The 15,540-nt window shown below is 33.8% G+C and overlaps 1 protein-coding gene across 2 annotated transcripts; it reads left to right on the top strand.

The window, feature by feature from the left end:
• Nucleotides 1-629: 629 nt before the first annotated feature.
• On the top strand, nucleotides 630-4,649 carry LOC110638198 (uncharacterized). 2 transcript variants are annotated; one of them, XM_021788662.2, is made up of 7 exons: nucleotides 630-779; nucleotides 1,744-1,809; nucleotides 1,911-1,960; nucleotides 2,355-2,419; nucleotides 3,990-4,081; nucleotides 4,207-4,278; nucleotides 4,369-4,649. In XM_021788662.2, exons 1-7 carry the CDS (start codon nucleotides 777-779, stop codon nucleotides 4,405-4,407), a joined length of 387 nt encoding a protein of 128 aa, XP_021644354.1. In that variant the 5' UTR covers nucleotides 630-776; the 3' UTR covers nucleotides 4,408-4,649. The 2 variants fall into 2 exon arrangements, with proteins under 2 accessions (XP_021644354.1, XP_021644355.1); XM_021788663.2 differs by lacking the exon at nucleotides 630-779 and adding an exon at nucleotides 786-934.
• Nucleotides 4,650-15,540: the final 10,891 nt, after the last annotated feature.

The following is a 15,540-nucleotide window of genomic DNA, read 5'->3' as shown; positions in this document are numbered from 1 at the left end:
TATAATTATTAAATTTTTAAATATAAATTATTAATAAAAAATATTTTTATATAAATTATTAATTAAAATATATAAAATTAAATGAATTCAAATTTATTTTAAATGATAATAATTAGATTTGAGATAAATTTAAATAGTTAAAAATAAATTTAAATTTGATTTTAAATATATTTAAATATTAAAAATATTAATAAATTTTAAAATTTTATTTTTCAAAGCCTACGAAGTCCATCTAATTGAAATAAAATTATTAATAAGAAATATATATTTTTAAATTAAGTATGTCAAATTTAATTTTTAAAAATAGAAAATTATTTTCAATCCCCGGAAACAATTTTCTAGACTTCGTAATTAATACTATAGGTTTCTTATTTTTAATTATCATTTTATTATATTATAAGATGATAAAATAAAAATAGGCTTAATTAATTTCAAATTAACTGAATGATAGTTTAATAATTTAGTTAGTAAGAAGTTTAACAATTTTTATATTAAATATATTAAAATTATTTTTTTAATTTTTAAAAGCGATATATATATATATATTGGATTTATTAAAAAAATAATATATTATATATTCATAAAAAAATAATTTTTTTTTTAAATGAGGGTGTAGAGAATAATTTCCCAGGATACAAAGACAGGAACAGGTTTGGCGTCTGGCAAACGCTAAGTCTTGTAACCAAACACTCTCCTCTTGCAAAGAAGAAGGCATTCACTTTCTGTAGCAGCAAAGCAACGCGAATCTCAACTCTATACTGCCTTTGCCCGTATCGATGGTATGTTATTTGTTTTTTCCTTTACTTTCTCTTAGATTAGGTTTTTGCTATTGGTTTATTTTGCCAATTTTGAGCTTTCCATGATTTGATTTCTGAGAATTTTGGGCTTTACCTGATCCGATTGCTTCTGTTCTATATATCAGTGACTCCATATGGTATGATTGTGAAGGCTTTTGATTTTGAGTGATTTCTTAAGGAAGCTATATTTGTTTGTTTTTGTGTCATTAAGTGTCATTTGTACCCATTATTAAGCATTAGAAATCTGAATATGATTTTACATAATTTTTCTTCAAATGAGCAACAACAGCTAATTTAGATGTATTTGTGAAATTGAGCTTAGGGAGAACACCAGTGTAAACTGTGAAGATTGTGTTTTTAGAACATTCACTGTGAAGATTGTGTGTTTAGAACATTCATTGTGGGTACTATTAGGTTTATGTGTTTGGATGGAGGTGTTGTTTGTAGACAGTTGCAGGAAGCCAACTTTCTACTTTTATCAATTACTTGAAACTGATGTGCCCATTTAAGTTCTCTGCTCTTTTAGAAGCTTCTTTAAATCTGTCACTGAACTTTTAGAACATTAAATTACCAGAGCTATGCAAAATTCACTTCAAAGGTATGTTCTCTACTTCCCTGTGGTGACAATAGTCTATTTCTTATTTTGTTTAAATAAAACTCTTTTATCAAGTGTTTTTTTCATGACTTAGAGATTGTGCGCGCATCTGCAAGCAGCCATGCACTTAGGGCATGGGCTATAAGGGCACTTCTATTGACTACGAATTGGGACATGATACTTGTGACTGAACATTTTGTACCATTGGAATAGCTTTAGTTATCACCATTCTCTTTCTTTCATTTATTTGAGCTCTCTTCATTTATACTTTGGGATACTCAGTTTTGATGTCATTTGGGTTAAGCTGCTTGGGACTCCTTAACAGTTTTTCTTCTTGTATATAATGTTTAGGCTGATCCTGAGTTAGAAGCAATTCGCCAGAGAAGAATGCAGGAGCTCATGGCTCAACGTAGCATGGTAATTATGATTCAATCTTTTTGTGTGCATGGATTGCGTGGCATCTGCTGGCTGTTATTTGCTATATGGTTGTGGTATTATTCAACTTTATGAATGAACAGGGAAATCAGCAAGGCTCTGAACAGCAAAAGGCTCAGGAGGATGCAAAGAGGTTCGTCAGTGAAATTTAATTGTGTTATTCTGCCCTATTTCTTTGCATTAGAGCCCACCATTTGGGTACCATGTCTCTCTCTTTCTCATTTCTGAAAATGAAAATGGAAACATGTTCCTTTTTATTCTGTCCATATTGTTTACTTCGAGAAGTTTCACTTTTTCAAATGGTGTCTTAAATGCAGTTTCTGAAAATTAATAAAACAATGTTTTCATGTTTCCAAAGTCTGCGTTGTTTTCAGATGCAGTTTTCAGATAGCAGATTTTGAGGAAACTTAGACAAACAGAGTTTATAATCCAGAAAACATTGCAAAGTATCAAATAGGCTAGTAAATATTACATTGTGATTATGCTTTTCAATAAAATTTTCTTTCTGACCTTTCATTTGATAATAGGGAGGCCGAGGAGCAAAGGCAAATGATGCTTAGTCAGATTTTATCTACAGAAGCCCGAGAAAGACGTCAGTTGAAATTATTATTATTATTATTATTATTATTATAGACATGTGCTTTATCTTTCAGTGACTTTTTAGTGGATGCATTCTTCTAAAAGTGTTGCTCTATAACTGCATTCTTGAAAAGCATAGTACCTGCTTGGTTTATACTTCAGTGCTTGTCTTTTATAATAGATGTAGGTTAGTTGTCATTTGGTGTTATATTCTTTGGTTGTGAAGCAATAATGTTGAATCATAGCAGAAAACATTATGCCTTTTATTGAAATCTATGTGGTTAAGAAGATTGGACACGTCATTGAATTGCTAGAAGGAGAATTTAGATTCTCAAGACAACAACAACTAAGCCTTAATCTCAAACTAGTTGGGGCTGGCTAGATTCCTAAGAGTGAGAAATAAAATGCACTTTATGAACTTAACTAGGAAGAAGAACTTTATGCTACTGTTGGATTTTGTCAACTTGACTGTTATCTAGTATTGCATCCACCTATGCCTACTCAATGAATTCCAGCAGTTTGCTGATATTGACCTCTTTGATTTATAATAAGTTATGCATTTGCTTTCTTTTAATTGAACACATCTTTGCAGTGATACCATATCAATGAAATGTTTATTTATGGATATTTATAGTCATATAGGCATGAAGCAGAAAGTAGTATAATTTTGTTTTATTAGCATGTTATATTGCATTTTAATCTAAGCAGAAAGCTGATTCGCATGCAGTTTCAATTTGAAATGTAAATTAATGTCCAATTTGTTTCATATACAGCCATTCTTCTTTTAGATTGTGAAGAAAGAATAGAGTTGGTTCTGAGGGACTCTTTGTGCTACTTTAGGGTAGCTAAGTTTATGTTTTGATAATACCTTTCCAAATTCACAGGATAGAGAATTGCTCATCAGTTAGGTTTTTAGACTGCTCTTGTGAATAGTTGGATTAAAAACTAGTTTAAAAGGGACCCTTTCTGTTTATGTTTTAATCATTTACTCTGCTTCCTTCACCTCTGTACATATGATTTAGTAGTGAACTGGTGATGAATCTGGGTAGTATCTCCTTAACTTCAAGTATGTTCCTGGGACTTCTTAGAAATCATGTTTCATGATTGTCATTAGACAACAATGTTGACATGCAAAGTCAATAGGTGTTGATACACTGATTGGATTTGCTTGAACCACTTTTGGGTGCATGATTCTAATGATTGGTGGGAAATTAAAACTAGATAATGCACCAACCTTGGTAAATCTATCATCAGCATGTGGACTTTTTAAGCAGGCCTTGATATGTGAATTCAAAAGAATAATGCTTGGTATTATCGAGTCTAATTTGTAGTTGAAATCATAAAAAGTTTAAAGGGAAATGCATAGCTAGCTGTTCAAGAATCTCTGTGAATTTTGCAGTAGAGATTCATTATTTTGTTGATTGCAGAAGAATACCTTTGTTTTGATTTTGACCCTTTCCTTTTGTCCTTTAAATATTGGAGCCAAGTCTGTTAATACCTCTGTTTTGATATTCATCTCTCCTTTTGTCATTTAAATTATTGGAACCAATTCTGTTTCCTCTGCTATGACACAATCTCTGCAGTTGCCCGAATTGCTTTAGTTAAACCTGAAAAAGCAAGGGGTGTTGAAGATGTTATACTGAGAGCTGCACAAATGGGTCAAATAGTTGAGAAGGTATGAAGTGGATTATTGTTGCAGTTTGGTGCACTTCATTTCATGCCTAATATATTGCAATATAGATTATCTGTTTAGAATCTGTTACTGAAAACTTCACATGTAGTTGTTTTATATATTTGCAGGTTTCTGAACAGAGGCTCATTTCATTACTGGAACAGATTAACAATCAAACAACTAAACAGACAAAAGTCACAGTAAGTCATGGAAAACTTTTTTTTTTTAAATCCTCTGTATGCTTCCCTAGCATTGATATGATTATGATGCATATTCGTGTCATTCCACAGATCCAGAGGCGGCGGAGTGTTCTAGAGGATGATGATTAACTCAGATATGTAACTTGTGCCTAATGATGATGCAGAGCTGTTTTTGTTGTTTATTATATTTGTAGACAAATAATTTGAGGGTCTGATATTCATATACTCAAACGAATTCCTGTGTGGCTTTGTAGTCTCAAATTTCCTCCTTCCCCTCTGAATCTATATCAAGTGATAAATCTTAATGCTATTGACAACAATTTGGCATTTGAAATTGAAAGATTGATAAAAACACAAGGTTTTCCATTCTACTCTTGATCTGGGAGTGATGGTAGGACTGGAGCTGCAATTTGTTGCCATGATTACAGCCAGCTTATGGGAGTGGCTTGAATACAAATTGAAGTTGGGATCATTTTCCTTCCATAATTCTATGCTATGGTATGTGCTTCTTCTCTTGTTTGCTTTGGTTTTGCTTGTACAAGAATGTGATAGGATTAGCTGAAAGACAGATAGCACTTTTCATTTATGTCATATCAGATCCTCAATTCCATAGGTGAAACTAAACCTTATGCTTATGTAAGGGTGGAAAAACCGCTAAGGTTTGGGATGTGTTATGGGGTGGCCGACTGGTTCAAGAGAATCGGTATTGAATTGTAGGGTCTTCTATGATTTCGATTTGGTTTGATATGATTTTAATCAAATTCAATAGTTGAAATTTTAAAATAAAAAAAAAAGTTTTGATCCGGAATTAAATTAAACTGAACCGGCTAATTTTGATAATTTAATTTTAATTGCTTTCACAAGATGGCTTTTAGGTATCAACGCAGTTTGGTTCCGTGAGGCATTACCCTTATTCACATCATACCCATGCCCGAAGGGTAATGACCAATTGACCATGGCAGTAAATTTCTATTAGCACGGTTTGATTCAATATGGAGATTTGAAAATCTCCAAAATTATTCCAAAAGTTAGGGATTTTCAAAATTAAATTTTTGAAATTACGCCATAATATAAAGTTTCTGTCCTTTGTTATCTAAAAAATTCGAGATAATTTCCTTTGGGGATTCAGTGCAACATGTTGAAATTAGTTGGGGAGAAGTCAAAGCAAGCTGTTTCTAGTTTTTAGACGGTTCACTAAATTAGGCAAGGCTAAAACCTTTTAGTTTTAATTAAAATTACGCTGTTTCAAATAAATAAACGAAAAAAATTATTAATTACTCCAATTAAAATTTATTTGTAGGAGAAATTATAATTTAGATTGTACTTGCCCCATAATTATTTGTAGGTTTAGATGAAAAGTTATATAATAAGAAAGATATGTGCTTATTATATATCAAAATTAATTATTTTTAGGTAAATGGTTTTTTAATGGGCGCAAAAATACACCCGTTAAGATTTATTTAATATACATAATTTATAGTACAATTTGCAATTCATTAAATATAATTTTTACTCATTTAACACAATTTTTCATACAAATTATCATTAAAATGGAAATTCTTCGTATAAATAGAATGTATTAAATTAATCTTAATGGGTGTAGATATGTATACATTAAAAAAATAAACATTAAAAATATAATTGTGGCTGTTGTAAGCTTAAAGTTATATGAGATAAGTTTAAAAATTATTAGATTAAATATTGACATTTAGATTTGTATATTTTTTATATATTTTTTAATTAATTTTATATATATCTCAATATAAATATTTAATCTAATAATAATTAAACTCATTCTTATATGAATTCGGATTTATATTAAAAACAATTGAAAAAATTGTTTTTATAGTTATGATGAAAAGAAACACACATGTCAATAAAAGGAAGATACGATATTGATTCCTTATATATTAAGGTTTAGAGTCCTTATATATTAAGGTTTAGAGGGTATTTTGTTTTTTTTTTAAACGGTTAAATTTACTTATAAATAAAAATTTATAAATAAATTAGTATTTGATTTGATTTATAAATTAAAAAATTAATTAAAAGAAGTCAAAAATTTATAAATACGATATTACTTACTTATAACTTATTTACTTATTTTAAATATATTATTTGATCAAATAAAAGATTATATTACCTTGATAATTTTAAAAAATATAAATACTATCTTTATTTTAATAATTATAATACTCAATAATATTTATTTTTTGTCATTTTAATAAATTAAATTCATTTTAATCACTTTTTAACTACACACTAAAACTATTTAAAAATTAATTTTAATACTCATTTTAAAATTAATTTATAAGTTAAAAAAATATAATTAAATTAAAAGTAAAAAAGTGAGTAATTAAACCAAACACTATTTTAAAGATGTCTATAATTATTTAAAAAATGGATTCATATGATATTAAAAATTAAATTGTAAATTATTTAAAATATTTTGAATATGAAAGTTTTCAATTTAATATTTTAATTTAATTTAAAATATTTAATGCATGCGTCCTAATTTTTGTTATTACTATTATGTGGATTAATTTAGTTAACAAATTATATTATTACAAGTTTTTTTTCAATATTTATAGGTTTAATTTTATATAAAAATAAATTTAATAATTATTTATATAATTATATCGATTTTAATTAATTTTATATAAATTTTAATATAAATATTTAATTTAATAATTATTAAATTCTTATTTTCCAATTAAAAATGTCACCATGCGTGCCCTGCTTTTTTTTTTTTTTTAATAACTAGTAACTGCTTGAATCCTTCCTAGAAGGTAAAGCGACCTCTAGGCACAATGCCACGTACCAAGCATAGCCTGTCAAACACCTCATCCTGCTGCTAAAACTCTCCTTCAGTGCCCTTCACCTTCTGAGATTGTCAACATAACTTCTTCTCTCTCTCTCTTCACCACTACGAAGAACACTGTCTTCCCGAATTGATAACCTCATAGAAATATCTACCCTACCTGAAGATGCTCAGGTTTGAGAATCTCTCTTACCACTTCTCAGCCCTTACAACATTTACAGACGATCTGGATCTCTAACCAAATCTATCAGATCTCTCATTTCTTCCAAAAGATCTTTATCAAAAGAATGCGTTCAGGCTTTCAGAATGGACTAATGCTCTCTTCAGAGCTCATCAGCTGAACAATATGTAACCCTGGAAATCCCACCCCAGTTGATTCCCAAATGGAGACAGGAGGGATTTTCTCACCTCCACTTCGGAGCTGTAATAACCTTAGTCTACATGGAAGGCGTGGACTTCCAGTAACAGCAAGAGTGTCTCTTCTTGACACAAGGTTCCTACAATATGAGCATATAGTAATAGGGACATGTCTTACCATCTTGCATGCTGGGAGTGTGGTACTAACGTTCTTTCCTAATTACAATCTCTCACTAAGAGATCCACATCTTAGCACCGCCCTGAAGGTCTAAGTTCAACTCACTGGTGCAGCATAAGTCACATCCTCCATGATGACTACGTTACACCATCAGATCATCTATAGATCGCAAGATCATGCAGTAGATCTGTCCCAGTCATCCGTATCAAATGACGCTTTGCTCGTATTAGCAGACATTGAGACTACTCCGACAATAGTCCAAATACCTAGGCAACTGTCTAGAAATGAGCTTGAGCAACTCATCCCAAAAGATTGGTTAACCAATTATGAAAGGCTTCATTCGACCTCTCAACCAATCCAGATCACAGAATCCTCTTTTAGGAGAAATCCTGATGGCATGGTACAAACTTCCTTCCAGCCACCTCGACATTCTATGGGGTCTTTGCCTGTATTACAAACCATGATGGTCCAGCCATTAAAAAAGGAGCAAGAAGATTTTCCCATTGAAGCGGTAACACCTGACAACCATTACATCTATCCTCAGAAGATAGATGGTCACTGTCCCTGGGATCTCCCGGGATCTAGAATGTGTGATGAAGACTGCGACTGCTGTGATAACTACTGGGAAAACAAATACGACCATCCTTTGTCTAATAAAAACTGGAGGAAGCTTATCAAGAGAACAAGGAAAGCCTCTTGTAAGCCTCAGCAAGTTCTCAGAAGAGATTATCCAGATAATAGCCCATGGATTGGTATCCATGAAGAAACCAAGCAGAAAAGGCCTCTTTCCATCTATGAGCTTGCCCTCGAAATCATCAAAAAAGAAGGAAAGAAACTGCCCCCTCTTAAACCAGTTTCTTCCACTCCTCCTGCACTTCCCTTGGTGCAACCCTGTATGATGTTCTCACCTGCCTCTTATGAAACAGATTTTCCCCCATTAGCACAACAGACATACTAACAGACCAAAATCTCCACCAGACCTTTCATTCACTCAACTAAGGTTGATAGTGAAGGTCAGATAACCCCGATCACTCAAGCTGAAGAAGTTCTGAATTAGTAGACAAAGAATACAGTTGTCCAGAACAAAACATTACAACGGATTGACTCCAAGATTGATCAAGTCCTCACCAAGACTCAACATATTGATCAAAAGGTCGATTCTTTCACTGCATTTGCCCAGAACATATATAAAGACTTGCAAGAAAAGATTGCCCAGCTTAACAAGGATCTAAGAACCTCAATACAGCAACAGAGGTTTGGCGCAGAGTTTAACCAGAAGGAACAGGAAATCAGAAGGTTAAGAAAATAGTTAGCCCAAGTTGAAGCAGATCTGCATAAGCCAACAGAGGCTCCTGTTTCTTATAGCCCATTTTCCACCCAAATGACTCATAATCCTTTCCTTCCCACTCCTGAACCTACTTACTCTCCTTTTGGTCATTTTAACTACTCATATGAACCACCTCCAACCACATACCACCCATCTCCTTTGTTCAGGCCTGCTCCAACACCTACCAGATATGAACCAAAGAGCCCATCTTCTTCGGAAGAATCTTATCCTCTAAAAAGAAAGATTGATAAAGGAAAGGACAAAATGTACCTCGATCCTCCTCCTCAGCATATGGTGTCTATACCCTCTGAATTAGAAGACAACTCTTCAGATGACTCGTCTGGAGATAATAGTGAGGATGAACAAATGGATATCACGACATTGCTCATGGCTGATCCTCAGTTAACTGCATCTCAAACAGGTCCTTCCCCAACTACAGACTCCACCAGTGGCACTACAGGTCCTCCCACTGGGCCTCCTCAAGCCCAAGACCCACATGTGGAAATCCCAGAGGATGATCCAATCCTGGACTTTAATTTCCAAGCCCAACAGCAATCCAGGCCCAGCTCAGGCCCATGGTTCACACTAGATGACGTTCCTCCCTCAAAATGGAGAGATCGTCTCGCAGAATTTAAGGCTTGGCTTGATGTTCAGATGCTTCGAGAAGGTGCCGATTCTCATGCTGTTCTTAGAGAATTTATCTCTCGGACTGTTGGCACATTACAAGACTGGTTTGCCTCCATCGGAGAGTATCATAAAGCCCAGTTTTACCACCTGAATATTATACAAGCTGTCAATGCTATTTTTGCTGAATTCCTCGGAGATGCCTCTTTATACAGCAAGTAGTTACGATAGGAGCACTTTGATATGCGTTGCTGCTCTTTAAAAAGAACAGATATTGAAAGGCATTACCAGCGCATGGCTTAGCGTTATTATTTATTGAATGGGTATAATGATATCAACCTTAGACATACTTACATTGCCTCTCTCCCAGAAGCACTACAACCTGAACTCCATAGAAGCATTGCTGCTACCAGGAGAGCAATGAATGCCATCACCATTGGAGAAATCCATCAGATGACCTTGGCTTGCTTGGACAAGATGTGTGAGTAGCAGAAGTTATTTAAAGACATCATTGACAACAGTAAAGCCTTAAAAAATGTCTGTCAGAAGTCCCATCTTGCCATCAAATGCAAGAAAAAGAATTGTGAATGCAAGCCAAAAAAGAAGGGACATTACAAGAAGTATTCTTCTGGATCCAAACCCCCTTTCAAACAGAAAAAGGGAAGAAGACCAGTAAGATACTTTCAGAAGAAAAGAATGGGTACAAAGAAGTCTGATAGATGCTACATCTGTGGCAATCGAGGTTACTATGCCAAGAATTGCCCTAAGAACCCCAACAAGGCAGTCAAGCTTTTACAACATATTCAGCAGGCTTCTCACATCTCCTTAGAGCATGATGATGTTGAATCTTTGTTCTCCAAACAAGATGAACCAGATGAAGAAATAGTTTTTGCCCTTGGAGCAGATACTGATTCGGGCCAAGACCATTCCCTGTCCTCAGAAGACTCGGAGTCAGATCCTGAGGCCCATTATCCTTCTTATCTGGCCCAATAAGTCCAATCTTCTCATCCAGTCCACAACGCAGACACTATTCCAATTCCTTTAGTCCCACTTCAAATTCTCCCAAGTAAATATGAATGACCCATCAGTGTTATTAGCTTCTTTGATACTGGAGCCCATAAAAGCATGATGAACCCAGCCATTTTAACCCCAGAGTACTGGGTCCCCCATACAGAATATTTTAAAGCAGCGGATGGGAATGTTTTCAAAACCAGCCTTATCACCAAACATCCCATTGGAATTCAGTTCTTCCCCACTTGTATCCTCTGGACCAGGGTCATCGAGTCGGATCTTCCTGATAAGGATTTGCTAATAGGCTTTGATGTAACACCCCCCGTTGCATAGCCTGATAGATTTCACTATTCCGGTGACCGGTGTCGATCCGGACAATTAAGGGGATTAGGACCACACTTAAGACAACTTAAGAAGCCATAAACACAAATAATTAGTAATGTTTAATTAGTTGACTATAAATAAGAAAAACAGAATATAAGAAGTTAAACGAGCCGAGAGTTACAGCGATGAGTGACCTCCTTGGGAACGACTGCGAAGTCATTTTAAACTCAAATTTCGAATCGTTAAAAGTGACGCTGCGGTCCTTAGGACCCTTATGGACACTGTGGAAAAGAGAAAATCATGAAAAAGAATTGTTAAGTCAGTCAAATAATTAGGTCAGGGAGCCGGAAGAAATACTGGATTATTTGCAAACCGGGTTGAACCGGTGAGGGGCAATTTGATTAATTGACCCCGAGAGCTGACTCCTGACCTAACTGTCCAATAAAATCGGAGAAAAGAAAATTTCGGAATCGAGAATTAAATTAAAGAACTAATAGAAAAAAAAAAAAGAAAAAGAGATGAAAATGAAAAAGTCAAAAGTTATGACATCATGGATGATTTCATAACTAAATTAACAAATTGAATTTTTTTAATTGGGATTTTTTTTGTGGTCTTCCATAAATTAAATTAGATAAAGGAAAAGGAAAAAAAAAAAAAGAAACAAAGTCCTTCTTTGTCACACCTTACCCCTCTGTAAGGCATAACATGATCCCGTAGAATACCTAATGAACTACCGAACTTCACCTACCGATAACTCATTAAGTACCCTACAAGGGATTTTAAAACAATTTTCTTATTTTTGATAAGTGGTGAGCATTTTCTAATAGGCATTTAAAACATTTAGTTAAAATTAAAACTAGTTAATATTTTTGGTCCATTTTAGTTTTCTGCAAATTCTATAGAAATTTTGACAGAGTTTCCTCTGTATTTTGAGAAAACCATTCTTCAAATACCTGTAAAAAGCACTTCTAAAAGTTTTTCTCAACCACTACTTCGGTTTCACAATCAAACTCAATCAATTTCTCAAAATTCACAAGTTCAATAGTTCTCAAAATACTGTCAATCAATATCATACATATTTCATTAAAAATAAAATAATTTATACACAACCTTACAAATTTATATCAAAAGAAACACAAACTAAACTTTATTACAAACTTCATACAAATTTGTGTACAAGTTGCTCAAGACCCATTTTTACATGTCCATACATTTATGTGCAATATATACATCAAAAGAAGTATTTACAGTTAGGGTATAAATTATACCCGAAGGCTTCAAGCTGATGACTTCACACACTTCAGCAGCTCAGTCTGCTGCTCCTCTAGTCTCTCAGATCTGCGACAAAGAATAAAGCTATCACGAGTACTAGGACTCAGTGGTGCACAATATACTAAAATAATCTTTATGCAAAGCTTAAAGCACATTCATTCAAAAATTTGGCTAAACATGAAAATTAAATACAATCATGCATTGTGAGATTTTACATGTAAACCAAGTTCATTTCAAAGTATCAAAACACATTTCATAAAACCCACAGTTAGATCACGCCATTCGAAACAAATAGAATCTCAATAGCCAGAGACTAAAGAGAAATCACATGAATCTCAATAGCCAGAGGCTAAAGAGAAATCATATCACAGGCTAGCTAGCTCAAATATATGGATATCCATTCACATCCTCTTCTACTGGCACACCTCAACACTTCTCCAGAGAAGGAATCAAAATTCGAAACTAATTACCCCCACTAGTCGTGCTAGTGAGGTGTTCAAATATATGGTCATGACACTGTGGTTTCAAAACTTATCTTAACAATTTGCTAAACATTGTCATTTCAAATATACACAATAACTTTCACAATTTAAATCAAACATCATAAAAATGCTATAATCCAATATTTCACATTATTCAAAACATTATGAAAAAGATGATTATAAAAGTATATGTTGTGCACAAACCTCAAACGAGTCGCCTGTTGGCCTTGACTCGACTCCTCGGGTTCTGTCCCGGTATTCTTTTCCACTGAAACACGAAATTTTCCAATGTTTCAGTACTAAAACTTAAAATAAATCCAAAATAAACTTAACTTCACATTCACCTAGCTTTAACGTGTTAAATTCGACGTTCTCGAAATTTTTGTGTTTCGGGTTACTATTCACTGCACTATTCAAGTCAAATTATTGACTTTCTAAGGCATAATAGGTATGGGAACTCCAACTTCACGCACATACCACATTTTGGTCACCAAACTTGTTGGTTTTGGTCATTTGTTTAAAGCTTAGGTCATTTTGGCAAAATTGCCAATTTTCGGTTTTGGTTCTCAAAAGTTGCACTGCTTCATTGGTCGGTCTACTGTTGGAATTTGACAAAACTCCCTTCATAGAAAATGTTCCTTATTGTTTTAAGTGTATTCTCATTTTTGGATCACCTCAATCGGAGTTTTGTAGCTCAAGTTATGACCAAAATAAGTTTACTGTTCACGTGCACTGTTCATACTGCATTTTTGGGTTCTGGCAGATTTTGGTCCAACTTTGGTCAGTAATTTGATTAAGTTAAGTTCATAATTTGATCTAACTTTTTTCATATGAAATGTTCTACTATGTCTTAGGTTTCCATCGGTTCAAGAATCGCCTAAATCCGAGTTTTCTAGAGGGAGTTATAGCCATCCAAACATTGCTGCTCAAATGGAAATTCTAGAAATCTCAGTACAGTAAATTTCACTTTGCTCAATGATTTGATTAGGTTAATGACATAATTTGAATTGGTGTCCTTCATGAAAGTTTTAGATCTATATCTTATCTAATTACGGTTAAAATTTCAGATCAATTTGATCTACCTAGCTCGAGTTATGACCAAACACTGTTCATTTGGTCAGTTTGGTGCAGGGGCAGCCTGCTATCAATTCACTTTGGTCAATTATTTCACTAAGTTTTGATCAGTTTTTTGCCATGGTTCCTTGATGAAAATTGTGCTCTTTTATGTCTATTTTCATCTCCAATTGGTGGCATATCCATTAGGCTTGTAAAATTTGAGTTTTGGTCCTTCAAAGTAGGTTTGGTCATGCTGCTTGACCTACGAATTTGGCTTAATTTTCTACCATTCCCACACAACTTATTTGGTCATAATTGACCATTATTTCACTTCACAATAGGTCCAACACTCCATTTATGCACTTCTCCAAATTTTTGCCTCAAAACCCTAACATTCAAACCCTAACTCTTCCATCTCATGCATTTAATCACAACTAGTGCACCTAACCTTAACCATTCAACTAATCAAAGCTTTTAAACTCATTCTAATGCATCAAATTCATGTAAATCATACTCCTCTCAAGCTGCCAGAATTTCAGTTTGGTCCTTCTCCCATGTTGTTTCATTTAAATCAAGTTCTAAGATCACTTAATTACCTAAACATGGATTTGAATGGATAATTAAAGAGTTTAGCATACTAACCTCAATTTAAATACCAAGCCTTCAATTGTTCTCTTTCTTTCCTCTCTCTTTCTTGTGCTTAAGTTGAGATTAAAGGTTCTAGTGAGGTATTTAAGGAAGTTAAGAAGGTTAAGTGAAGAAAATTTAGCTTAAATGTAAGCTTAATTGAAGAACCATTCATGGAGGATTTTGGGGAAAATGGGGTGGCAAAGAGAGAGGTGAAGAAGAAGAAAATCCTAATTTTTTTCTTTGTTTTCCTTTACACGTTTTTTACTTATGGAAGACCCCTAAATCCAAATTAATTAATTCAATTTATTAATTTAGTTATGACATCATGCATGATGTCATAACTTTTGACTTTTCCAACCTCTTTCATTTTCTCTTTTTTTCATTTTTTTTCTATTTATTTTTCTATTAGTTCTTTAATTTAATTATCGATTCCGAAACTTTCTTTTCTCCGATTTTATTTGACAGTTAGGTCAGGAGTCAGCTCTCGGGATCAATTGACCAAATTGCCCCTCGCCGGTTCATCCCGGTTTGCAAATAATCCAATATTTTTTCCGGCTCCCTAACCTAATTATTTGACTGGCTTAACAGTTCTTTTTCGTGATTTTCTCTTTTCCACTGTGTTCATAAGGGTCCTAAGGACCGCAGCGTCACTTTTTACGGTTCGAAATTTGAGTTTAAAACGACTTCGCAATCGTTCGAGGAGGTCACTCATCGTTGTGAATCTAGTCTCGTTTATCCTCTTATGTTCTGTTTTTCTTATTTATTTTTTAATTATTAAACATTACTATTTATTTGTATTTATGGCTTCTCTAGTTGTCTTAAGTGTGGCCCTAATCCCAATAATTGTCCTGACCGACACCTGGCCACGGATGATGAAATCTACTGTGCTATGCAACGGGGTGTTACAATTCTCTCCTTAAATAAATTTCGTCTCAAATTTTTACCTAGTATCAATCTACGAACAGTGTGGGTGTTGTCTCCTCATGTCCTCCTCTGCTCCCAAGTAGCTTCTTGGCCCGAATGATGGTTCCACAAAGACTTTTACCAACGGTAGACCGCTATTCGTAGAGTCGCTTCACCTCATAAGCCAGAATCTTTATGGGTTCTTCTTCATATGTGAGGTCTGGATTTACTTCAATTTCTTCTACTGATAGTACATGAGATGGGTCTGATCGATACCTCC

Source organism: Hevea brasiliensis, chromosome 18 (assembly GCF_030052815.1).
Source record: "Hevea brasiliensis isolate MT/VB/25A 57/8 chromosome 18, ASM3005281v1, whole genome shotgun sequence".
Classification (NCBI taxonomy): domain Eukaryota; kingdom Viridiplantae; phylum Streptophyta; class Magnoliopsida; order Malpighiales; family Euphorbiaceae; genus Hevea; species Hevea brasiliensis.
The sequence above is the reverse complement of the archived record's forward strand: the minus strand, read 5'-3'. Positions and strand labels throughout refer to the sequence as shown.